General features: G+C 37.0%; 2 protein-coding genes and 1 long non-coding RNA gene across 5 annotated transcripts in view; 1 reads left to right on the top strand and 2 right to left on the bottom strand.

Moving 5' to 3' along the window:
- wnt2ba (wingless-type MMTV integration site family, member 2Ba) overlaps nucleotides 1-6,733 on the bottom strand; it is a 10,526-nt gene extending 3,793 nt beyond the window's left edge. Inside the window, exons 1-2 of the mRNA XM_039692951.2 lie at nucleotides 6,276-6,733; nucleotides 859-1,079 (exon numbers count right to left, since the gene is read on the bottom strand). Of these exons, the coding sequence (XP_039548885.2) occupies nucleotides 859-1,079; nucleotides 6,276-6,445 (391 nt within the window). The 5' untranslated portion in view covers nucleotides 6,446-6,733. The remainder of the gene's footprint in view (nucleotides 1-858; nucleotides 1,080-6,275) is intronic.
- LOC148978126 (uncharacterized) overlaps nucleotides 1-13,848 on the top strand; it is a 22,509-nt gene extending 8,661 nt beyond the window's left edge. The window contains exons 3-4 of the long non-coding RNA XR_016169552.1: nucleotides 8,967-9,199; nucleotides 13,678-13,848. This is a non-coding gene — a long non-coding RNA (uncharacterized LOC148978126). The remainder of the gene's footprint in view (nucleotides 1-8,966; nucleotides 9,200-13,677) is intronic.
- Nucleotides 9,730-27,306, bottom strand: cttnbp2nla (CTTNBP2 N-terminal like a). 3 transcript variants are annotated; one of them, XM_039692949.2, is made up of 5 exons: nucleotides 27,104-27,306; nucleotides 23,506-23,613; nucleotides 13,855-14,127; nucleotides 13,582-13,689; nucleotides 9,730-11,690 (listed from the first exon to the last, which is right to left on the bottom strand). In XM_039692949.2, the coding sequence occupies exons 1-5, from the start codon at nucleotides 27,116-27,118 to the stop codon at nucleotides 10,641-10,643; spliced, it is 1,554 nt and encodes a 517-aa protein (XP_039548883.2). In that variant the 5' UTR covers nucleotides 27,119-27,306; the 3' UTR covers nucleotides 9,730-10,640. The 3 variants fall into 3 exon arrangements, with proteins under 3 accessions (XP_039548883.2, XP_039548884.2, XP_088990534.1); XM_039692950.2 differs by lacking the exon at nucleotides 27,104-27,306 and adding an exon at nucleotides 26,197-26,274; XM_089134408.1 differs by lacking the exon at nucleotides 27,104-27,306 and adding an exon at nucleotides 16,204-16,286.

The following is a 27,306-nucleotide window of genomic DNA, read 5'->3' as shown; positions in this document are numbered from 1 at the left end:
AATCGCACTTAGACCGCCGCAAACGTGCCCGATGTGAAAGACCCCTTTGTGGCAACCTCCTAAGTGATTTAACATAAAAAAGTAACTTTTCAGTAGTTTTAAAAGAGCCAAGCAAGCTGATGAGGTGTAATGCTCTTAATATGATGTAAAATCCACTGTGCTTTTGTAATATCAACTCTCTAACATCATCTCTAGATTTAAGCCCCTTGGCTGAACTAAAAGTGCGGGAGGCCACCCTACAGCTTTCTAACATTCGACTGATTCAAGCTGACACTCCTTCACCTTTAGTTTCTTTGGTCGATTGCACTCATAGCCTTGAGATGTGTTTTTTTGCCAAAGTAGTGCAAAACGACCCTTATTTTGCTCATTTTCCTCCTCCAGCTCATGCACTGAGCCAGAACAGAGGGTGATATGTCAAAAAGAGCAGCTTTGTCTGTCTGCCAGAGTCATCTGCACAAATATTTACATCTCCTATTACTGTTTATACATCAGCCTGTAGAGAACCCCCTCTGACTAGCCACTTGTATTTGGCGAACATCCACTCTTTCTCAGACTTTCGCCTATTCTTGGGAAGTGGAGACCTTTTTGTCCCTACCAACATTTAAAGCTGTAATAGTGCTGGGTGGTACACCAGCTAGTTCTTTATGCAAAATGTGCTTTCTTGTATCTTTCTTTTGATTTTGATGCGGCTCTGGCATGTTCACGGCAGGTCTGGTGAGATTCAGCTCTGCACACCGCTTTATTTGAACTAACAGTTTGATACTTTATGAAATATGGGGTTTTTAAACATGATACCGGGTTGCATAGTTCATGTCTTATTACTGCATGATGATGATGAAGTGTAGCATAAATACTGACTGCGCAACATGACACGCCCGAACACAGTGTGGTCTCGCTCCAGCGTGCTGCAGTTCCAGCGATGGTGTCGGAACTGGTGCTGGCATTCTCGGATCCACTCTTTGGCTCCCTCTCCGATGGATTGCATGAGGTCTGGGTGTCTTTGGCAGAGTTGCCTCTGCTTGTTCACCAGCCCTGGAATGTTGTCACATATGACCCGTGCACCTAATGCGCCAATGTACCTGCAGTAACAAATGGATATTGTTGACTAAGCATCTGACAAATGAATAATTGTAGTTTTCCATTGCTGTACGCTGTAAAAAATAAAACCGTAAAAAAACAAGAAACCGTATTTTTTACGGTAAAAAAACGGCAGCTGTGGTTGCCAGAGCTTTACCATTAAAAATACGGTAGGAATGGTAATGGTTTTACAGACTTAACTTAAAATTTACAGTAATAAACCGTATTTCATTATCTGATAAAATGTTGATTTACCAACCTTTTGAAAAACTAATATATATTTTGTACCATTGTAATACACTGACAATCAACAATCATCACAGCAGTGATGAGACTTACATGAACAATCAAAGCTCATCCCCAGTAGTCTTCCATTAGAAGATTAATACTTTTATTAAGAAGTGTCATTTACACAAACATTAAACACCATCATGGTAACACATGATATTTTAAAAATGCAATAAACATTAACTTAACAACATTAAATGTAATATAAAACCCCAAATGTACTTAGGAACTTAGTTTTTTCAACAAAAATTCATAAAATGTGAAGTGTCACACAGGGAATTGTGGAAATGTCAATTTACGGTTTTTCGCTTGTAAATTATACAATGAGTTGTTCTTTTTCACTTTCAAAAACTGTATTGTACAGTAAAATCACAGTATTTTTTTACAGTGATGATCACAGTTATTTACTGTACGTATATAGTACGGAAACCTTCTGTTAACCAATTAACAGTTTTGCATTGTAGCATTTTTACAGTTTTTTACCGCTAAAATCACGGTTATTTTTTACAGTGTACCATGATGTCTATCACAGTTATTTACTGTATATAGTACGGAAACCTTCTGTTAACCAATTAACAGTTTTGCATTGCAGAATTTTTTGTCTTTTACCGTTAAAATTACGATTATTTTTTACAGTGGTTGGCAGTCTTGTGTTAAGAAATTATTTTGTAATGCATAATTGAATCCATCCCACTTGAACAATAGAAAAAGGCTGCTCTTAGTTCTGGGTCATTATTTGAGACCAAACCTTCAACATTCATGTTAGCCACACTTTTTAAATCAGTTTTTATAGCCACACTTTAATACACGATTCTTTGAAATGCTTGATTCTCACTTGTCAGTCATTCAGCAGTCAAACATTTTTGTGTAAAGAACACTAAATTGAATAATGTCTGTTTTCCCAGGCAACAATTTCCTGCTGTACTAGTTTCATGTCTGCTTCTTCTCACATAATAGAATCATTTCAACTTAAATCAATATTTCATGCCCATTTAGATATTTTAGATTATAAGATATTTTGTGATAATGATACCCTAATGATATTTTACTGTCTGCAAAAATGTTTTCCTCAAGGAGACTTAAAGAGATAGTTCACCTAAAATAATCTTCCAGGCCAATCTCATGATAAAACTTAAATATTACAAGGTGGGAATTATTTAATGCATTTTTATTAAATGAATAGTACAGGAGTGTAAGATTTTTACTTTTCTTTTTTAAACGTTTGAATGGTTTTCCTCTAATCGTCAATGGGGCAAAATCGGACAACATGAGATTGTATGAATTCATATGAATTATACCAATTCACTAATGTAAAATAGTTACGATTTGCCATGCTAAAATTCTATCACATACTCAACCCTCATGTCGTACTGAACTTGAATGACTTTTTTTCTGCTGTGAAACACAAAAGAAGATCCCAGGCAAAGAAAGTCAATGGGGTCCAATGTTTTTGTTCCACAGAAGAAAGAAGTCATACAGGTTTGGAACAACATGAAAGTGAGTAAATCATTTTTGGATAAACTATCCCTTAAAGGACTATTTCTTACTCCATGATTTAGGACATTCCAGCATGTCCTATTTCCTATTGTTCTGTGTTGATAAAATGAAAAACATTTGCCATTCTGGTATTGTTATTTGTGTAGCAGGTGTAGCATTTTCCTATTCTACACTTTCGGTTGAAGCGCACCAGACGGACACCTTCAGCGAAGTTTATGCTGTGCTTACGCGCCCTTGTCTCCTTCCCGGATCTGGTTCTTCAGTCAGTCGTGTCTGGGTTTGTGTGACAGCAAACCTACTGAACAATTTCCACTCCTCTTATGGCTGTCCCTGTCCCTCTCTCTCTCTCTCTCTCGCTCTCTTGCTCTCATACTGACATGCTAGTGCAAACATAAGACCCAATGAAAGACTTATTCCTCTCGCTATAGCATCCATGGGAGGGCCTGGTATTGCCGGCTTTGCACGGTTGCCCTGTTGATCCTTTGACACACAGAAACACAATCTCGCTCTGCCTCTCTGTTCCAGAACACTTATCAGCTGCATGCGGCAGGGATTGGGAAAGGCTGCTGCACGTGAGCCAGAAAACCGCTACGCGTGAATTGATTGCAACGATGACAACAATCCCCATAACTGTATAAATTACCATAGGAACTGAGAGATATTTATCACCACTGGCTCACATGGATTTGGGCATGCCGCCATGGCTGTCTTGCGGACTCATGCCGTCGAATCCCCGCTGCCTTAATGAGGGCAAAAGGGCCCATACGTATAGTTATTTCAACAGAGATTATACAAATGATAACCCTCCTTTTCACATTCATGAGATACCGTATTATCGTGTGAGTTTAAGAGAAACCGAGCGTTCGTTTTAATTGAAAGTATCAAAAAATAGCGTGGACTGAGATTATGTTGTTTACTCAGCTGTGGGGCACTAGGCAGTGTGCTGACTATGTTGATATTGCTACCTCTGAGACGTGATGGGGAACTTTTGAATGCTGCAATTAGACGTTTTTAAAGGCGAAGTCTGCCATTGTGTCATCATGTCTGCTGTTATACAATGAAGAAATGACGATGAAAAGCAATAACTTCTGAACCAAGTCACTTCAGATCTATATCACCCCTAGCAAGTGTGTTTATATGGCGTGTTAGCAGCACACAAGTAGGTCTGCTGATCCAGCCAAGACCTGTTATAGAACAGTCTGTAACGTCTTGATCAATGTCGGGTTAAGACATCAGACCCCTCTGTCTTTACTAACAATTGCTCTGAAAAATGATTAAACAGGCATTGAGAGATATTTTTCTCTCTTCTTCTTCTTCTTGTGCCGGATCCAGGCCACATCCAGGTCTGATGAAGGACCTGCTTCTGGACGCAGTCCTGAAGTGTCAACTAGTCCTCCCTGTGGAGGCCTCCCTCCCATCCTCTACAGATAAAGCGTTGTCGGGATAGTTCTGGTTTGCGTGGCTACGCCGAAGCGATACAAATTCTGTATTATACATTTTAAGGAAAAAGACAAGTAGTTTGTTGAGGGTTGTTTTTTTAGGGAAGGACTACATACCTGTGAAGTGGGCCCTTAATACGCGTGTGTGTGTGTGTGTAGAGAGAGCTTGTTTTCTGTTAAAACGGTGTCGTGTTAGTAAGTTAATAATTATCGTTGCAACGGAAGTGAATCAATCAAAACTGACTTTAGCTGGAAAATAAATTTATTCTAGAGCTGCTATAAAACCAAAACAATCTCTGTTACCTTAATTTCCTATTAACACTGTGAAGCCGCTTTGGAACAATCCTTTGTTAAAAGCGCTATTAAGAAGCGCTATTAATTACATTTTTACTATACGAAGAGATGCAAAAGCCTCTAAATGCAATTTTCTTCTAAAATGACCATTTTTATCAAGCTTGTATATTTAAGTTCAGTAATTAAATGACAATTAATAGGTAATCTTCATTGCCATTTAAGTGAAATTACTGAACTTAAATTTACAAGCTTGATAAAAATGATCATTTTAGAAGAAAATTTCAAATGGCACTTAGAGGCTTTTGCATTTGAACTCTTCATATATATATATATATATATATATATATATATATATATATATATAGTAGAAATGTAATGTATATAATGTATAAAGTATATAATGTATAATGTATATATATATACTGTATTAGTACTTTTCATTAGTCATTCAAATATCACTAACTGTACATCATCTTTCCTTGTTAAGCTCTGAACTATGAATGTAATTGGTCTAGACTGAAAAATGTAAACAATTTAAAACACACACATAACTATTTTGTGGGGTCTCTCCATAGACATAATGGTTGTTATACTGTACAAACTGTATATTCTATCCCCTTACACAAACTCTACCCCTAAACCTACCCATCACACAAAATTTTCTGCATGTTTACATTTTCAATAAACTCATTCTGTATGATTTATAAGCTTGTTTCCTCATGGGGATCTCAATTTAGTTGAGTCCCCATGAGTCTGTGTGCATTCAGGTTGAAGTCCCCACCGGCATAGAAACACACACACACACACACACACAGAGATATACAGGAATGGTTTTATGTTTATGTTTTTACATTAGATTTAAGTCAATTTAGACTGTAATTAAATTAATTAATTCAGACTGATTATAAATGTATATTTATGTAATGTTTCCTGAAAAACAGGTTTTATTAGTAAAAATGTCTTTGATTTACATTTTTGGAAATAACTTTTAATCTCAAAATCCTAAAGAAATGCTACTGTATTTCATGTACTTTTGTGATGAAACTTTCTGTGATGAGTTTCTGCTGGGTGGATCATAAAACAGAAAAATAACAAAATCACATTGTATTGAAAGGGGACGTGAATCATATAAGAACTTAAGTTGGAATTACAAAGACAGGAAGAGGAATTTACTGAACTGCAATGCAAAGAAATATAACCCAGTTAATGCATTCTGGGAAATAACGTGTTCTTCCAACCCTAATATACAAAAGGGAATTTGTTTGGCTAAATACAATTTTTTTACAATGCTTTTATCTCGATAAACTTTGCTTTTCTAGTTAAAAAAATATGTATTTCTTTGAATTTTACTTAATTTAAATGTTACTGTTACGTCCTTATATTAATCTAAGAATTTCCATCATAATTTGGAGACATTGTATCGGATAAACTTAAATTTCTATTTTTAGTGTTTTAATTAACGATTCTTGAATTAACGATGATTGTTCCAAAATTGTTATACAAATTCAATGAGCATAGTTTTAGGATTTGATTGGATGGTATTGGTTTATCTGTGTAGTGAATTAATATAGCCTACTTAACTGACAGCAACAATTCTATTAGTTGGATTTCGAAAAGAAAATGAACCAGTGCCAGGCTCTTGTGCCACTTTAAACAGCCTAAACAATTAGAAACACCTACCACCAAGACGAGTCCACCGTGGGAGTAAACATGAGCAGCATCAGGATAAAGAGCCGGTAAATCCGGTGAGCGCTGCCGCTCGGTTCACGGCGAAACAGAAATCCTTTACGCACGCGCTTTCTGTCCCTGCGCGCCGCCGACGCGCATCCAAGTCCATCAAACTCTCGCATGTTGTAGACGGGCAGTTTGTAAGGGAAATAGTTAATCCAAAAAAGAAAACGAAATGTCACAGGTTCATCACGGCTCTTGAGATACTGTATTCCTCATAATTCAAAATGTAGTTAATATCGATAAAGGTACTGTGAATGAAAAAAAAAATAATATCCGACCATACCAAACATTCATTAGTTACGTTAGTGAGTTCCTTTCACTCAAGCAGCAGGAGGAATCTGAAAATGTCTATGTTAAAATAGTTGTTACGGTTCCTAATTGCGTCCGGACCGGTCCATTGGGTGAGGTACAGTAGGCTATCTGTCCCGCAGATTCAGATTCAGAGGAATATCTCTGGTTGGTGGGGGTGTCATTGGCTGGCGCTCATTGGCTGGAATCAGCACGAGGAGACGAGATGAATGAGCGCGCGTCAACACACATTTCCTGATGCTGTCACAGATAACAGCCGCGCTTTTCAACACACTGTCAGACGCTGAGGCGTTCCTCACACAACTTACAAAGAAGTAAACTATCGGTTTTGGACACTACAATGATGGTAAAACCATGACATTTTTGAAGTACCTTGGATTAACATAATATTATCGTATGTCTTCGTAATGTAGCCTAATATTGTTGTACCTTGCAGTGCCTTAATTGTTCGAAAGTGTTTGGAAACTTAGGCTACACTTAAAAATGTAAGTTACTTCACAATTTTTTTAAAGCCAGATAGCACAAGATCAATATTTCAAGCAAAACAAATCTCAAAAAGAAGTTGAATATCTATCTATCTATCTATCTATCTATCTATCTATCTATCTATCTATCTATCTATCTATCTATCTATCTATCTATCTATCTATCTATCTATCTATCTATCTATCTATCTATCTATCTATCTATCTATCTATCTATCTAGATTCTATAACATGCTTCAGTATACTGCATAATGTAATATCAGGCCAGACGTCCAGTGTTTGTTTTGGTATCAACATGCCATACTGGCCTGTGCAAGTCTATATATAACACAATGAATTTCTCCTCAGCAAAGATTGTCATTGCTCATATGGGACATGACATTGTAAATGTACTGTATATAATAACCCCAACTTGCTCATAAAATACACCACTGCTATTAAATGGAGGGGGAACTGTTTTATACACACTACACAGTAATGCACAGTAAACAACAAAGAGCTCCAGAAAGAATGCACTGTCCTTTAGCTTCCTGCCAAGATCATTAATGGATGACATGCACTTTAGGTGATACCTTTTATAGTATCCATTTTGTTGGAATGCCACTTATTTACTTATATTAAAATAATATAAATATGTTGTATTAGAAGTTTGGGAATTTTGAAAATACTTGGAAACAGACATTCATATATATATAGCCTACGTATATCTAATAGATTACAGTATATAAGTCCACTGCAAATTAATTAAACATACTTTAAGTGTTAGCTAATGATACTTGCCTGCAGAACCACCACTAAATACTGATTAAATACCAAATAGTTCCAAAGGTAGCTACTATTGGAGCTCACACATAGTGCAGAGCATCACTTGTATCATTTTGTTGTCTCTAAACAGAGTATGACCGGGATACTTAACCCTTTGGGACCCAGGATGTGCACCAATAATTAGTGACATGTCCTTTCTGTACTGAGAGGTCAGTGCCCTCCCCTCCCCTAATCTAGAGGAACTGGTGATTATAGCAGTGTGTGGGAGACAGATTTCACCAGGCCAGGCATGCGTCCCTGTCGGCCTCGCAACCTCGACCTACTGTCCCAAACAGGAATGTTAATTAGCAGCATCCACCCGAGGGGGTGACCATCCCCTGACACAGAGGACGTCTACAGATAAACCAATGTAGTCAGCAGAAATAGCAGCACTGATATTTGAAGGGACCTTAAAGGACTAGTCAAAATTGAAATACTTCACACTTTTATTACATTAAATAATGTAAAGAATGACAAATTCAAATAAGTAGATTTCATTTGTATTATATTAGATTTAATTTTTAAATAGATTTAAATGATATTTTTCAAGCCCAGTTCTAAACTGAATAAGCAGTGAATTTGCGCTTGACTGGAACCTGGTAAGACCATTGTGACCAGGGGGGCAGAGTGGCACATACTTCATGCGTGTTTGCTTCGCTGTTTCCCGGGCCACACACACTCACACACATATACACACACATAAAGAGGGGATTTAGGATTTAGGGAGAGGCTCCTGGCTGGTTAAACTGTGATCCCTGCTCCTGTTAGTCTCACATGGATGCTTGTGATGCATACGCATTTTTCACACGCTTTGTCCCGAGTTTAAGACAGCGGATCCTGGAAGATCTAAGAGTCAGTTGTGCTTTCATTATAACATCAAAATGAGAATCATACATTGACATTGACTCATTTCTGTGGGACTGAGCTTGTAGTACGTAACGTAACACATATTTTTAATGAAATATTTATTATAAATGATTAATTTGTGCACATCATTATTCATGTGCCCTTGCAATATTTAATCGCAATAACTCTCTTACAGTGTCTTCTCTTCTCTGATGACGTGTTTACTGGCGCGAGGGCGGGACAACCTGTCATTCACGCTAGATCGACCAATAGCAAACCACAACCATCCAATCAATTCCTAATGGACAAAATCTGTTTCAAACCTTGTTTGAGAAGCAGTTTCACTTGGATATACATCAAAATCGGGAAGAAAAGACTATTGCAACTTCTGTTTCATGCTGACTTATACATCACCAGCTCAAATAAGAGGTAACACTTTATAATAACATTAATTATTTGGTAACTCTTTGGAAGACTTTGATTATTATTATTATTAGTGATTGGTAATAATCTGACAAAAAAAAATTAGTCTTTCTTACATAGCTGTGCTTCATGTTTTTAATAGTACTTTGTGCTTTTTCTTCCCAAATCATAAATCAATTAATACTTAATATTTAAGCAAATAATTTGGTAAATAGCCATTTAGGCAGGAAAACATATAAGCCAGTAATTATTGCCAAATAAACACTTTCAAGTTGTTCTTTTTTACTTAAAAATTCATTATAGGTTTTCATTATGAATATGTATGAAAAAATCTGAATGTATACTGCTGATCTGATCATGTTATTAATGGAAGTCAATATAATTAAATGTCACCAAATAGAGTCAATTTGAAATTACTTTAGCCTTTACTGTTAAAATTAATACTATTTAATACTATAATACTATTTATTAGTGTGACAAATTAAGTAATATCACCATTATTTGAGCAGACTACCACATTTATACACAAAATCAGATTAAATATCAAAATAACTTTATTTTGCATATTATTTGTTTACAAAATAGAAGGTAGTATACAGTGTATACTGCACAGTAAGCTAGTGTGCTAGTGTTAGCCTATGAGTGATACTGTAACTTTACCACCTAGTGGCCCCTGCTGGCTGGATTTAGGTGGGACAGATATGCAAATGTAAATATTTTGTTCGAGCCCATGTCTCTACAAGTTAAAAAAAAAATGTATGGATGATATTGGTTACAAAAATAACATTCATATCAGATCACAAAAAGTATACAAAAACTGTATAGACAAACAGAACAAAACATCTGTAACATGATTCTGAACGTCTTTATATATACAAAAAACAAACTGCTATGTGAGATAGCAAAGGATTGTTTGCACATGCAATCTGTAAATATATAGTTCAGTGTATAAACCAGATGACAGGGAAGGGTAAAATGGTCAAGAAGTTCAAAAGTTTGGGGTTGGTAACTTTTTTATGCTATTATTATTCATTTTTTTTTTTTCAGGATTATTTGATGAATTGAAAGTGTCTTGATTAATATAATGCGTCCTTCCTGAATAAAAATAATTTCTTTCAAAAAAACATTTACTGACCCCAAACTTTTGAATGCTAGTGTGTTTATATATAAATATTTGTCAGAATAACAATATATAAAACTATAGAAGCTGGTGATTGTCAGTGATAAACGGGTCTTATTTTCTCACGGGTGACAAAGAAAATATAGAATGTATAATGTATTCATGCACAAAATCAACATGCATTTCAATGAGATATTGTAACATAGCAAGTTTACATAGAAAATATATCATTCAAATTTTCCAAAATGATTTAAAAAACCTGAAACATCCCTTACAAAAAAAAAAAAATCAACAGTGTTTGACGTGATCGTTCATCATTTGTGCTTGCTAGCCGCTAGATGACAGCACCAGGTCTGGTTCTTTGCTGCTCTCTGGGTTGCAGCCGCGTCCGCAACCGGCTGACATTTTAGCCAAGTGAGCAGCTCGCAGGGTGGCCGGAGAAAGTGGCGTTTCGGCAAGGCCTGGTTTCTTGGGTGGGAGCGGAGGTGGGTTCCCTCTGTCGGCTCTGGGGATAGTTGGAGACCTGATGGTGGGAGACAACATCCCAGAGTGGGCCAACGTACGGTAATCTGTACCGAAAGGGGAACTGTTGGGGGAAGTTGGTGTGCTGGCACCTTGCTGAGTGCTGAAGCGACTCAGGGCCTGTGTGACAGTGATGCGGGCTGCTTGTTTAGATGAAACGTTGTCTGGTGGAGCCACACAGGATAAAAGGTCCTGCGGACTGTTCGGAGGGGAAGAGACGCTCTCTTGATCACTGGTGCCTTGGAACTTGTGTCGGGCTGCGTGGAAGCGCTGGTTGATGCCAGCCTGATACGCAGCTTGTACACTAGGCACGTCTGGTGACTGATTGCTTGTCGTAGGGCTGTGAGCTTGTGAACTGGTCGGAGAGCTCCCATTGGTTAACTGCTTCTCAACACTTGCATCTTCCTCCGTAGGAGTAAGATGTCCGTTCATTTTTGTCTTGGTCTTATCTGATTTCTCCTCAGCATCTCTCATCTCTCTCCTCAATCGCTCTAGTTCTTCCTGTAGTGCGTTACAGCGAGCTTCCTCTTTCCGTATTCTCAGCCCAAGCTGCTCCCGTTCAGTGTCAAACTCGGCCAACAGCTCCTCTCGCCTCGCCTCCATTTGCATAGCCCGCTTCTTTTCCTCCTCAAGCTCCGCCCTCAGAGTCTGATTGGCCGCTCGCTCGCGATCAAGGCGATGGCTGAGTTCGTTGGCACGCTGGGACTCCTCGTGTGCGCGGGTGCCGGAGCGTTTGCATTCCCGACTCAGTGCCGTCATGAGCTGTTTATGCTGGACTCGCTGGTCTTCTAACTGATCGTGCAGGCGTTTGTTCTCCCTCTCCATTCGGGGGGTCTTTGCCTTCTCAAACTCCAACTAAACGTGTATAAAAACTAAATCAGATCAAAATACACTGATCGATTCATAGATTTACAGAAAACATTTTGTAAGATAAGACATTTTTTCAGAGAATATACACTACTGTTCAGAAGTTTAAGGTCTTATGCTGCATTTACTCAAAATAAATTACTCAAAAATATTTTTACAATTTAAAATGTCGTCTGTTTTATATGGAAGCTTGTTTCCGCCACTGAATAAAAAAAATAAATAAATTGCAACTTTTTATCTCACAATTGCGAGATATGAAGTTAGAATTGTGAGAAATAGAGTCACAATTGCGTTATGTAAAGTCACAATTGCGTGTAATAAAGTCAGAATTGTGAGATATAAAGTCAGAATTGTGAGAAATAAAGTCGCAATTGCGTTATATAAGTCACAATTGCGTGTAATAATATCAGAATTGCGAGATATAAAGTCAGAATTTTGAGAAATAAAGTCGCAATTGTGTTATATAGTCGCAATTGCGTGTAATAAAGTCAGAATTGCGAGATATAAAGTCAGAATTTTGAGAAATAAAGTCGCAATTGAGTTATATAGTCGCAATTGCGTGTAATAAAGTCAGAATTGCGAGATATAAAGTCAGAATTTTGAGAAATAAAGTTGCAATTGAGTTATATAGTCGCAATTGCGTGTAATAAAGTCAGAATTGCGAGATATAAAGTCAGAATTTTGAGAAATAAAGTTGCAATTGAGTTATATAGTCGCAATTGCGTGTAATAAAGTCAGAATTGCGAGATATAAAGTCAGAATTTTGAGAAATAAAGTCGCAATTGAGTTATATAGTCGCAATTGCGTGTAATAAAGTCAGAATTACGAGATATAAAGTCAGAATTTTGAGAAATAAAGTCGCAATTGAGTTATATAGTCGCAATTGCGTGTAATAAAGTCAGAATTGCGAGATATAAAGTCAGAATTTTGAGAAATAAAGTTGCAATTGAGTTATATAGTCGCAATTGCGTGTAATAAAGTCAGAATTGCGAGATATAAAGTCAGAATTGTGATATAAAGTCACAATTCTCAGAAAAAAAGAAGTGCGACTTTTTATCTCGCAATTCTGACTTTATAACACATAATTGCGAGTTTATATGTCGAAATTCTGATTTTTTCTCAGAATTGTGAGATATAAACTGGCAATTGCGAGTTATCAGGCCAATTAATTTTTTTCCCTCAGAATAGTTAAAATCTCGAAATTCTGACTTTATATCAAGCATTTCTGACTTTATCACACGCAATTGCAACTTTATATCTAGCAATTCTTACGTTATATCACGCAATTCTGACTTTACAATCTCGCAATTGTGAGATAAAAAGTCGCAATTACCTTTTTTATTTTACATTCTGTGGCGGCAACAAGCTTCCATAGTTTTAATATATTTGAAAAAAATGTTATTTATTCCTGTGATGCAAAGCTTAATTTTCTGTATCATTACTTCAGTCTTCGGTGTCACATGATCCTTCAGAAATCATTTTAATATGCTGATTTGCAGCTCAATAAACATTTCTTATAATTATCAATGTTGAAAACAGACTTCGTTCGATGAGTAGAAAGTTCAAAAGATCAGCATTTATTTTAAATGTTATGTGTATAAAAAGCATGTTTAATTAAATATCGTGTTACATAAAACACCTTTTGACAAAGGCTTTAACAATCAGGTCTTTTAATGAAATACATATTCTGTGGTATCCAACACTTTTGGTGTTATATGCAAAAATGTGCACATTTAATAAGATGATGCCAAGCTTGCATATGTAAATGTATTAAAAAAAAATCACGTTTCAATATATATTTTAATAGAGCAAAGACTCATTTTGATTTGTAGCCTGTTTCCATCCTAGGAGTACCTATAATATGATCAGTTTTTTGTACCTGCTGCAGGAGGCGCTCTCTCTCCTTCTCCAGAATGTAAGTGACATCATCTCCTTCAGCAGTATCCTCAGCATGCTTTCTCTTCTCCTCCTCCAGATCAGCAATGACCTGAAACCACCACAGAGGGGTGACAGAACGACACAAAGATTAGTTTATAAACCACTCCAATCTCTCCTTGACCTGATACACTGTGGTAAATCCAATTTAAACTATATGATGTTCACATCAGTAATGATGTCAGTGGCTTTTAGCTATTGAGCAGCATAAACTCACCCTCCTGTGTCTGTTCTCGGCAGCCGCCAGCTGTTTCAGCATCTTCTCCTGCATCCTTCTGCAGTGTCCGACCACCAGCTTCAGCACCGCTAAAGGGTCCAAGCGAGCCGTGGCCCCACAGACGCCCTCTCGTCTCTGGGAGGAACTTCCTCCATCTCCCTTGGTCTGGCCGGAGCTCTGGAGGACCTCGCTGTCTCTCTGCAGGGCCAGGAACGGGTCGCTCAGGTTGTACTTGCCATATCTCTCCCACATGTTGGAATCTCTACGCTGGGCCTGTGGCGAGAAAGAGACAGAGGAAGAGGGATTTATTTGATTATTTTAGATGGATTTTATTAGATATCAGTTTAAACAATTAGTGTTTAAAGAGATCAAAATGTCCATAATCTTTTGACACGAAACAGCTATTTGAGATCTAATATCTTAGTATTAAGGGGAGTTTGTGGCTCATTTTGTAGCTTCCATTTCATTTTGCAAGTCTAGTAAAGCGGCCTCCGTTTTTCTCTTTCACACAGACACGCTCAGTCCATACTTGCTTTCTAAACAGGAAATGAGATGATACAGAGCATATGACCCTGCCAAAAGCAACATAAACCATTCTCTAAGGCTCTGTGTATATGTGTGTGTGTTCAGCTCCGTGTTTGCTGTTTTAAGCAAGAGGTCAAGCAAGGGGTCCATATAGGGATGAAAACAATTGCTTCAGTCTAGGTAGGGTAAATGCAGTGAATGGGACACATAAAAAAAGTTCCAGCTGGAGTAATTTAATACCTCCTGAAACGACTCTGAACTAAAAGGGCTCAGATTTGACCCAGAAAAAAACAACAACACAAGGATAAGGTGAACTAGAGTCACCATTAGCTAGGAAGAGTCTTATATTACAGGGTTCAAGTAATGTTGACAATTCCAGAACGACAGAGAAAAAAAAACGTTCTTGCAAAAGTTACCGGACAGAGATGCATAAATATACTGCAGCGGTATACTGTTAGCAAACATCCCTGTGAGCGGCGATTAGATGAATTTTAAATATGTACTTCGTGATTTCCTTTAAAAACCAAACTAAACACAACACACAGCCAAGGGTGAGAAAACAGCAGTTAAGAAAGCGTCTGATCATAGCGACGTGTTTGCACAAGCCCAGGAATTTGGTGCTCCAGTCACGTCACGTTTATTTATATACCATTTTATACAATATATTGCTTTAAAGCAAACGGCTTTAGTATACACAAGGAAATAGTGTCAGGCTGCATTTACACTGCAAGTCTTAATGCATAAATCTGATCATTTGACTGTATTCTTTTATCCCGCTTGTTTACATTCACTTTAGACATGACTGGTATCCAATAAATGTTTAATTTATGTTTATTAAATTTATTAAATGTTTAGTTTAATTAATTCCCACCCAAAATCATTCTGTTGGTGATCACTTTACTATGCAACAGTTTTGAATGGTCGTACTAAAATGATTTTATAATTCACGTCGGGTGGCCATGATTATTTGCCAGCATGGATAAGTTAAAAGCTGTCATGGATGTGTTTGCAGCGCAAAATCTGACTGAACAGAAATAGACTGGAAAATAACGGCAATTTTCGTTGTTATTTTAGTAGCGTGGTAAAATTTCATTTATTTGAATGAAATCAAAAGAATTAATGAAAGAGAGAGAGAGACTGTAATTGTGAATTACCGGTGTGAGTCTCCATGTAAATTAAAGCTTGTCAGTTTATTTACAAAAACAGCAAAGTTAACACCTCATTGCTTAGAAATAGCCTATAATATAGATTTCAGTAGCGAAGCTGTTTTATTAAAATAATAGTACGCCTCAGAACGGATGCGAAAAAATCGGATCTCGTGCGGATTTTTGTTTTACACGTGTGCAGAAAAATTGTGTGATAAGATGAGATGTGATAAAAATATCAGATTTTTTGTCTCAGTGTCTCTTTCAATTAGAATTACTTTAAAGTGGCTCTCTGATTTACTCATGTTTTTACTCTGAGACGTCTGACTGCGACGAACTAAACGGAAAAAATTAACTGGCGAAGATTTCCACGTCAAATAAGGCGGAGCTTCAGAAGCACACCTACCTATTACATCATCGTCATAGACCAATGGTAGTTCGAAGGTTTTTTCCAGTCTGAGCGAAATTTTCCGGAAAGTTCACTTAGGCAAACTGTTTCGAAATTTCTTCTTCGATTTCGCTAAGTATATCGGGACCTTTAGGATGTTTATCGTGACCTATATCGGGTATATCGGGACCTTTAGGATGTTCTGTGTGGTTACTTATAAACGTATTTTGGTTGTAACAAAAGAGTTTTGGAGTTTAAATGTAAAAAGAAAAGAGGGATGAAATACTCCACCTCCTTCACGGCAGTTTGGAATGACATGGCATGTTTGGTGATTCCAGCTGAAAGCTGTGAGAGTGGGAACTGTTGAAAAATGTCTACAGGGAATAGAGGTATGAAAATGAATGTCAGGAGGAGGGGTAAAGACACACAGATGGAAATGCATCTAAACACACACCAGGTACCATCATTAACGTTTTTCCACACCTGCCAATGGAGGATGAAAATTTACAGACCATAAATAATTATTACCAGTCCAAAAGCTGTATATAGTAGAATAGAAACAGTTTAAACGTTTTTAAGACTGTTTTTAACATGTCATGTCATGATCTACATGATCTATGTTAAATCTACTCGAATCATTTGCTCTTAGATTGATAGATTCAATGCATGTCCATCTGGAAAGTGTGTTTTAATCTTTTACTTAAGTTCAGCAACAATACACCTTTGTGAACCTCTTTGGTGCTGATGCTAGAACAGATAAATGTGCTGTGCAGACGTGACACAATGAATGAGTGTCTCTGAAGCAGAAAGGGTGAGCTAGAAAGAGAGCAAAACCTCTGGTTTTGTCCTACTGGAGATGCTTAACAACACATAGGAGAATATGAGAATGAAGTTGGGTAACATTATCACCAATACTATAGTTTTAAAACTGTAAAAATACATAGAGCAGCTTTAAAGATGAATGCCATTGGTCTTTGCTGAATGCAGTTTTCTTTCCAATTGGGATGTAATTCCCTACTGAAACATATTGGAAGTTAGTGGGCAAAACTCCCTGTTTTAGAAAACATCCTGTACATTATATGGAAAAATGAGAAACTGAAGGAAAAAGATTAAAAGTAAGGAAAGGCGTTTCTGAAGTAGACATCTTGAAGATAAGCATCTAGGAGCTGTTACATAATAAGTAAAACCTTATTTCAGCGCTTTGAAGTGAAGTCAAAAAGAAAAGTGGGGAAAAGGAAAGTAAAAAGGGATTGCAACATATTTATGACACAAGTCAATTTAAAGATAGTCAAAAACAAAACAGGAAAGACAGAATGGTCCTGAGACCTGAGAAATTCCACAGCTACTTTTTGTTGTCTTGGAAGCTCTTCTAGTTCACACAAAATAAAAATAAGCCCAACACACACATCCAGTATTACATTTTTAAAAAGAAGAATCAGACTAAAAGGTGCATTTAGTCAAGTCCTAAAAAGAAGGATTTTTTAATGGCCTTAAATATTATTATATGAAAATGTGTTGTTGCTGTACTTTGATACACAACACTGATCTATTTTATTCTATATATTTTATTATGCTGTAGATTATTATGTTTTCTTGTTTTAATATTCTTCAATACAAATCTGGCACAAAATCTAATCTAAAATAAAGGGAGTTGAAAGTACCATTCAAGCAATATACTTGAAAGATAATGTAAGCTCCAAATAAACAACAGCAGTTCTCAATGCAAAATCTTTTGTTTGTCAAGTAACTAGATGTCTACTTTCCATTCTGTATGTATGATGCTTTGTGTGTGTGTGTGTGTTTAGGCTAAAAGCTTGAACAATTACGGGGGCCTTGGTAAGATTAACCTTACTAATGACTTAAGATAAGTCAGCCAGTCTGGTGCCTTCAAACAACCTTTATGTGTGTATGTGTGTGTGCGAGAGAGAGAGAGCGTGTTTCACTGATAGAGAAAGATAACATATATCTTCACTAATAAAATTAAAGTGACCAGGGATAAAGGTAAACAACATACTGACAACAGTGAGATACTTTTGGTATCTGCTATTTGCACTCTCCATGCTAGCTCCTCAAATGACAAAAACAAACAAACAAAAAACATATGAAGCTATTTTTGAATGTTGATAAGATTCATAAAACTTACTTTCAACTTTGAGATGGACACCTGGGAGGCATTCTTTCTTGAACTCAAAGTCTAACTATTTAAAACGATTTTCTTGTTAGTCATGAAATGTTTTCAAGTTTTCCCTGAAAAGTCAATAGCTGCTAAGGGGCATAAATAAGTATGGAAGTGATTATTAAAGCAAAATACTATTTAGTTCCACTTTTGGGAAAGCACCATGAGAAAATAATGAAGTGTGTTTGTGTGTACTATTAGCATGGCTAATGAAGTTATTCCGAGAATAGAGGCAGTTGTGATGTGACTTTTCTTTTGACCAAATGCATAAGACAATTGTAATGTGTGTATGTGTTCGAGAGAGTCGAAGCAGAAAAGTCATGCCTTAATGACCTCATTCAAAGCAGACAATGGCAGAGATTGTAATCCCAGCATGCCAGAACATCGCCCCTAAAAAACAGAGTTTTAGAAGAAATATGCAGCTGGGTTACTTAAGAAGTCACTTAAAGTGATTCAAAAGAGCGGTTAATACCCTGAATCTACCGTTTGTGACACTCGCATAGCCTCAGTCCAGTGCTTTAAAGAACAGGAATGCAGCAGATAATATCTGTGCAGTCTTCCAAACAGCTTTACCACAAAAACACATGATCTGAGAGCACAGATGCTGAGTTTTATTACCGTGCTAACATGATCAGATGAACCAATGGCACTACAATAAAATTTAAAGCTGAAACTATACAACAGGAAATGTGCGGAATAATGTTTGACATGTTTGTGCGTGTTTATGCAGAGAACAAATAACATTCAAAGTGTATTTTGGAACAAAACCAGGGGCCCAGAGTATTGCCGTTTGTACTGACGCAGATGATATGCTCAAAAAGGAAGTTGTCTTGCTCACCATCTGGCTGATTCTGAGTCATTCCTAAATTGCCAAATAAGTAAATCCGCTTTATATACTGTATATATTATGGGCCCCACTTTATATTAGGTGTCTTTAGGCTATGTCCTACATTTCAATTAATCATTTGATACAATGCACTTATTGTGTACATCAGGGATGATCCTGGAGAGCCACTGTTTTGCTTCAACCCTAATCAAACACACCGCAACAGTTTTTTTTTTTTTTTTTTTGTGCGAGATTCACCAATATAATAGTACTGAATTGCTATTTATTTGTATATACCATGTAGGGTTGGGTATCGGTTGGGTTTTATCCGATACCAGTACCTACTCTGTATTTTTTAAACGGTTCCGGTGCTTAAACGGTTCTTGAAACGGTACTTAACAAAATGAAACCGCACACACTATGTCAAAAAAATAATACCCCCTTTATTTACAGGGACAAACTGGACACAATATTAACTTGAATCTTTAAATAATATAAATACAAGTAACATATGGTGATATAAATAAACCAATAGAAAATAAAATTTCACATTTACATAATATCAAATAAAACAATAATGTATCAAATAATGTAATAAAACTGGAGATTAATAGAGATTACTAATAATATCGACATGGCTACAGGTTCCCATGTATTGTCCGCTTGAACCAGTAATGTGAGTTATCTGGTCATTGTCCTAGTTACGCAGCGCTTAGCAGTGTTGTAATCGAGACCACCTCACTCGAGTCCGAGTCGACACCGAGACCAGAGAGAGTCGAGTCCGAGTCGACACTGAGTCCATAGAGAGTCGAGTCCGAGTCGAGTCCGAGACCAGAGACGGTCGAGTCCGAGACCAGTGAGGGTTGATTACCTAATTTACTTTTATTTACTTAGAGAAATCCTTTTTTTTTTTTTTTACTGAATTTACTTATATTAAATATGATCAGTTTACGGTAAAAAGGCCACATAGTAGGTGGTGTTAAAAGTAATTTTATTACAATTTGTCATGCGCAGTTGCGCACTAGAAAATCACCAATCACTGGGCGTGTCAATCAATTTAAAGAAATATTTTATTAACATACATTAATAATCATGAAAAATATTTGTAATTGAACTCGAGTGGACTCGGGAATAATTCCGAGTCCTAAAAAAAAAATGCTTGAGTACGACTCAATTCCGAGTCCAAATGAACACGAGTCCATGACAAGACCAAGACCATTAAAATATGGTCTCGAGACCGAGTACGAGACGAGTCCGAGTCTCGAGTACTACAACACTGGCGCTAAGTTTGGCGAGTTTGGTATTTCGTTCCCGCTGCGTCTTGGGAACGTATGAAAGAGAACGTCTGATCTCTGAATCGTTTGCTGCCAAACTCCTCGTGCTGCCGACAAGCTTCCTTTTTTGGCAGAGAAATCTGAGGAGCAGATGATGCGCGCGCTAATATAAAATGATGACGTGAGCGTCAGCCAATGGATTGTGTGATTTAGACAATCGGCACACCTAGACGTTCCGGGAGTCTCCCGCATATTGATAACAGCTCCCTGATGCCCACAGATTAGTTAAAATCTCTTGGAATCTAGAGCGTGCATGCAAGATAGAACAGACTGTGCTTCAAACCGTATTGTGGGCACGGCGGAGAGGGAGACTTTGCGTGTGTGCGCCTCATGACACAGAGACTCAGACTCACAGAGAATCAGGCACCGAAATTTCCGTTCTTATTCGGTCTGGTTACTACCGTTTACATCGGATCCGGTTCTCTATTTCGGTACCCAACCCTAATACCATGGTATTTACATGGTACTTTAGTTGTGTCTGCTGAGCTGTGTTTGTAAGCCTGGTGTTCACCAGAAGAGTGGGATGAGGCCCAGCCACAGTGCTGGAATGTAGTAGGAGTCTTAAACAGAAAAGGTCTGATGGAAAAGCAAGGTAAAATGAGATCCAGTCGGCTTTAATTAAAAGTCGATGAACGTTGAATTGCAGTTAAATTGGAAAGTCAGCAAATAGGAAAACACTTAAGTTCAGACAGGAAGAACAACAAACGGCGGGTGTGATCAAATATCCATCACTATGGCATTTATCTTAGTGTAGGTTCTCGGCAACTATCCCAAAAACCGTGTGCGATGTTTGTTGCACAGCTAACCAAGAACTCTTCATAGCCAACGCCATCATTTCTGGTTATACAAAGGCTAAAATTATCTTATTAAATGTTTAGCTTTTGCATATCTTATATAAACTGAACTTCTGTCGTAGATAAACTGTGCACTGATGTTTAATACACTAACAGGATGTTAGCGTTAATATGCTAGCGTGCATGATTGAGCTATGAACCAGACAGACATCTGGATTTCATTGAGTGATACGGCTGTAACGTCTCTCTTGGGTATCTAGTCTGCTGTGCGAAGAGTTAAACCTGTTTGACAGTGAACTACTGACTGTCAATAGGCAATAATTGAGGCGTATCATTATTGAAGTATTGATTTATTAGTAGTATTGACAAAAAATAATTTTAAATGAATATTATTGAGTACAGTCTCAGCTTGTTTATATGTTTGTTTGAGATGTTTCAGCTTTCATTCAAGTGCCTCATTTGAGTATGGATGAAGGGAACTCTCTAAGAAATACACACCACAAGATTATAAGAGCCGTCAATAACAGAGGAGCCTAATTGTGTAAATTACGACTGATGTACGACTTGGTTCGCAGCTACTCGGAAAACATGCAGCACTGTTAGTAGTTACATCTAAACATCTTGAATGGTTAAATAACTCCAGATGCTCCTAAATAAATTCTACATGATGACACAGGGATTTTTTTTATGTTCATTTAATTATGGTTATGTGATGTTCATTGACCTGTTCTCCACACAAAGTTATCAAATAGCTCAAGAAGACTTGGATTTTGTGGTTCTTCATGGTTGTTTTTGGTCTAAATTAAGAGCTATGGGAAGATTCTCCAACAAAAAAAAACTCCACAAAAAGTAAAAGCATATGGATTTGGAATGACATGGCTACTACTTGACACGCAAATTTTACTAATAACGATGTCCGATAACCGATTAATCAACCGTTAGTTCGTAAAATGGATAATGAATAAAAACAAACATTACACATTGCTGAACTTTAATACAAAAATGGGCAGAAAAAACAGTACTGTACCATAAAAATAAACGGTACTTTACTTTTTAAATATAAAAAAATATTACTATATTAATTACACCTTGATTATTCATGTTTATTCATAGTGCATTAACTAATGTTAAGATATCGACTTTAAAATGTAAAATATTGAATTTAACAATGAACAATACTTTGGTGAAAGGGGGGGTAAAATGGTTTCATGTATTCAGAGTGGTTTACAGTGTTAAAGAGATGAGTTCTCATGCTAAACATGGCCAAAGTTTTTAAAAAATATATATATTTTGGACGAATATCAGAGACTTTCTGTGCCGAAAATGTTACTTCCGGGTTAGTACAAGTTTCGGCTGGTTTTTTTTCCGATCATGGATCTAATGATGCAGACGAGAGTGGAACTCCATATATGAGCATTTCTCTTTAAAAAAAAAAAACGCCCACACACACGTCGACCAGAGGACAGCGAGGCCGCGCATACCGTAGGTGTGTTGTTTATTGTAAAACCAAATCATGTCCTCATAAACCACGAGTAAACACACATAAATGTTGTAAGTTATTTTAATTCGCGCATGACATAGCTCAAGTTCAAATTATTTCTACTTTTAAAAAACTCTCGCCTCAGTTAGCATCAAACTACACTTACCACATGTACACCTTTTAAAAAAAATAAAATACGACGACATTAAGTGAAAATTAGTCATTTACAAAAACCGCTAGACAAATATAAGTTATACAGTTCCAGTACACACCACATAGAGACGTCCTGCTGTAGTCGTTGCTGCTGCTCGTCTTCAATTTCAGCCTCGGGATCTGATTCGGGATCAAAAATGTATGGCTGAATCTGATTGTTAGCCATAGTTTGTTTTGGGATGTCACAGCTTCCAGACGCTCTCAACGCAAAAGCTTCGCGCGCTCGTGATTATTTAGCTCCGCCCACACAGCACGCCTCCACTTCCTCGTTTTTTTCCGGAAAGTCTCGGTACAGCCCATCTTTCTTTTATAAATATAATAAAACTAAAGAGTTTTTGGAGATATGAAGAATGCAATACTACTCTATATAGGTACTCAAGATTAACATGAGATTGACTGAAACTGAGTATTTCATTGTAAACTCTTACCATTTCATATAAATCCAAACAGTCATGCTAAAAGATGGTCATCTTTAAATATCTACACAAAGGCCACAGCATTGAAATGAAAGTGTTATATCTCATACTGTATAACCTTACGCAACCCGGAAAAAGTATCGTTATGTTTTTAATATGGTTATCGGTGCCGATTAATCATCAAAACCGATCAATCGGTGAACCTCTAATGGACCATAACTAATGATAAATGATGAACTGTTTCTTTCAGAAACGAGAGCAGCACAATTTGCCCATACTGCCATAGATTGCTTCTTACAAAGAAACTATAGAAACATTCTTGTCCTACATCTGCATTAAAGAGACGGCACTAACCTTGAGTGCCTGTATGACAAAGTCTCTGGCCTCCAGCTCTCCCTCAAGAACACTGAAGAGCAGCAGCACTTCTCTCTTACTCAGAGCCTCCACGTTTAGCCTCGCCTCCTGAAAAGAGAACAAAACACAGAGCAAATGAGTGTTAGAAAAAATGTATTCAGGGATTCTAATGACTGCTTTCAATAAACGGTACACTATATCAAAGCAAAGTTTAGAATAAATTGTTTGGCAAAACATGCAGTCAGGCAAAAAATATCCAAGTCTACAAATCCTCTCCTTTATTTTCCATCTGCAGACCAAATGACTGCAGTCTGCTATAATACTGATGTGCTTGTCTTGATTGTACAGTGTGCTGCTTATTCAACACACATTATAATGAAATAAACAAGACAAAGGCACAGTAAACAAGTGCACTAAATCATTTTTCTTTTTGTTTTCAGTCTGAATGCAGCATGCACATTGCACATGTTCATTAAATATCAACTTGCATGCATATTTGTCACTCACACACTATTGTTTAAAAGTTTGAGGTCTGAAAGAAGTTTTTTATGCTCACAAAGGTGGCATTTATCTGATCAAAAATACAATAAAAACAGTAACATTGTGAAATATTCATCGTCTGGTGTCGTTTAAAGCCCTTTGAAGCTGCACTGAAACTCTCATTTGGACCTTGAACTGTTTGGTTCCCAATGAAGTCCATTATATGGAGAAAATCCTGAAATGTTTTCATCAAAAACCTTAATTTCTTTTTGACTGAAGAAAGAATGAGATGGATATCTTGGATGACATGGGGGTGAGTAAATTATCAGCAAAAGTTTTTTTTAAAAAGTGAACTACTCCTTTAAGTAAATTTTTTGGGGGGCGAATTTTCACTAAACCATATTGTATACCTCCAAAACACTTGGAATATACAGCACATGTCGCATTTGATCAGATTTTTTTTTTAAATTCTCCTTTTGTGGTCCATAAAAGAAAGAAGACCATATGGCTTTAGAACAACACCAATGTGAGTAAATGATGACTCAAATTTCATTTTAGTGTGAACTATCCCTTTAACAGGCTTTCCCGAGAACATAATGGCTGTAGATCAGAGCTGTCTCAGGAAAAATTCCCATTCCCATGTTGTGTTTCTTTCACTGCAGGTCATTTTTTCCATTTTATTCTTATGAGTCAAAGCATCTTTCATATATCAAAGCTAAAGCAGCATTCCACGACTTTTCTATTGATAGACAGCTAGTGAAAGAGACGTGTTGTTGGTAGGGTAAGATTGCCTGAAATTCCTTCCCGAGCCCTCACTTCGAAATACTCGGTAATTGCGCATAGACAACTTTGAAAGCATCGAATTTCACTTTCCCATATAGCTTTGCGCACTATAAATGCTTTGACCCCACGCTGCAAGCCTCAGCTGAAATAATCTTATGAAACTGAATCTGGATTTCTTCTCTCTGACCCCACTTTGCTTTTAATGGCGCTTCATGTTGAGATTTGTGTGGTTAGCCAAAGTTTCCACATCATGAAGTCACGATCCAGGAGTCTCAGAGTGTTACATAATATGCTCGTCCAGCTACTGTGCTCCAGCTGAAACTTGGAAGCTTGACTTCCACGTCAGAGCTCCCAGAAAAATCGCATTACTGTACTTTGCAGTGCATTCAGATTCTCCCTTTCATCTGTGTTGTGCAACCTTTAGTCAAACTTGTCCTTGTAAATAGCAGTCAGGTTCTTTTTGGTGCATTGTGCACAGATGGGAACGGCATACTAGATCTGAGGGCACGAGTATGCAAGAAAGCTTTCATGGTTTTGCGGTTTACCCATTCAAACAGCGCTAATTTGAAGCGCTTCAACGCAAAGCCATACTTTATACACGCTAATTTCACAACTTCACTTTGCCTTTGATAAAACCAAAGGGAAATTATATGATGCATTGAACTATGCAGACATAGATCAAGTGTGAAAAATACTTCTTAACTAGACTCACTTGTTTTTCTAGCCGATGTCTCTTTACTTAAACTTGTGATTCAGCATGAATCATTATGTGGAGATGAGGAAAAGTTCCTAAAAAGACTTGTATGCATCTACAGAACCTCCTTTTATGTGCACTTGGGCATTATCCGATAGTGTTCTTCATGGTTGACTAATTTGGCATTTCCTCTTTAATGGTGCCCATGCCTCTCTGAATTAAAGAGGGTGCTACAGCATTCAACATCGGCCCAAATGCTTCTTAAATTACCCAGCATTTTTTTCCCCTGGAGCTAGACTGAAGCAGTCAGTGTTTGAGTCCAAGCTCACCCGACATGTCAGAGGGTAATTAATTTAATCCTCAAGCTGCTTGTGAGCTACAAAACAGATGGCCCAATGTCAACTGCCTGTTGATGTGGTCAGCTGTACAGACTGCATAAAGTCTCTGTTAAAACATTTAAATAGTTCACAATATTACTGTACAAATATGATTTCGAAAATCATGAAAACTATAAAAAGAAAAAAACTGTATCACAAATAATGAAACAAAAAAATCAGTGATAGTATTTTTTTAGCATATTGAACATTTATTGCATTTATTAAAATATATATTTTTATTTTATACTGTGCTGTAAAACATTTCAAAGTTCGGTGACGCGTTAGTTTAGGGTCCAATTCTCAATGTTAAAGGAGTAGTTCACTTTTTAAAAAAACTTTTGCTGATAATTTACTCACCCCCATGTCATCCGAGATGTCCACGTCTTTCTTTCTTCAGTCGAAAAGAAATTAAGGTTTTTGATGAAAACATTCCAGGATTTTCTCCATATAATGGGCTTCATTGGAAACCAAACGGCTCAAGGTCCAAATGAGAGTTTCATTGCAGCTTCTACTACTCCTTTAATTAGTTTCTTATTAGCATGCAAATTACTATGATATTGTCTGTTTATTAATACTTATAAAGCACATATTATTGCCTTATTCTGCATGACCATATACTACATCCATTAATCCTATTCCTGAACTTAACAACTACTTTACTAACTATTAATAAGCAGTAATTAGGAGTTTATTGAGGCAAAAGTCATAGTTGTTAGTGAGTTAGGCTAGTTACCGGTAATTACTAGTGAGAATTGGACCCTAAACTACAGAGTGACCCAAAGTTACTCTTAGTCGACATTCTTTGGCGTTATGCCTCCAAATCGAGTAACGTTACAGTCTATCTAGAATGCAGTTTAGGGCACCAGCATTTCTGATGCACCAAAATGATGCACGCGCCTATTGATAGACAAATGCTCCCTAGGTAGACAGTTCACTCCGTTTTGAGATACAGCCTTTTACATGCAGATCTGACAAGTAAAAATCAGTTACGAAAAATAAAAAAATCAGTTAACTGTTTACTTAAAAAACCGAAGTTTCCATTTTTTTGTTACTTTTCATGTACAGATGCTCATATAACAAACTCCAAAATACTTTTTCGTTTTTAAAAAAAGTTGCTGTCAACATCAGCATTAACTATTCATACAGTCTGTATCCTGTCTTTGCAAAACAAACAAAAAAACTTTCTCTTCCTCTCGTGCTTATTTTATTCGACTTACTTTCTTTATAAATATTAAGTCATATGTTATAAAGAGGACATTCTCACCGTTGTGGGTGCCATGCCAGGTTTGATCAGCTTCCAATATCGCTCATCGAGAAGCGCCGTTGTTGAAGATCGGCTTCACCGAAGAAGTTCATCTGCTGTGAAAGAACGCAAACGGACATCTTAAACAGCCAATCAGATCGAAGTGTTTAGGCACTAAGGACCAATGAGAAACGAGACGCAGAGGCAGGAGGCGGGATTTAACT

The sequence above is a fragment of the Pimephales promelas genome, chromosome 8 (assembly GCF_988280905.1).
Source record: "Pimephales promelas chromosome 8, fPimPro1.hap1.1, whole genome shotgun sequence".
Lineage (NCBI taxonomy): Eukaryota > Metazoa > Chordata > Actinopteri > Cypriniformes > Leuciscidae > Pimephales > Pimephales promelas.
This window is presented reverse-complemented; position numbering and strand designations above follow the sequence as displayed.

What these genes read in the sequence shown, in the direction of transcription:
- cttnbp2nla (XM_039692949.2), bottom strand. An exon ending in TTGTCATACAGGCACTCAAG is followed by an intron (nt 14,128 to 23,505) that starts GTTAGTGCCGTC and finishes TTCTCGCCACAG; the next exon opens with GCCCAGCGTAGAGATTCCAA. An exon ending in CCGAGAACAGACACAGGAGG is followed by an intron (nt 13,690 to 13,854) that starts GTGAGTTTATGC and finishes TGGTGGTTTCAG; the next exon opens with GTCATTGCTGATCTGGAGGA.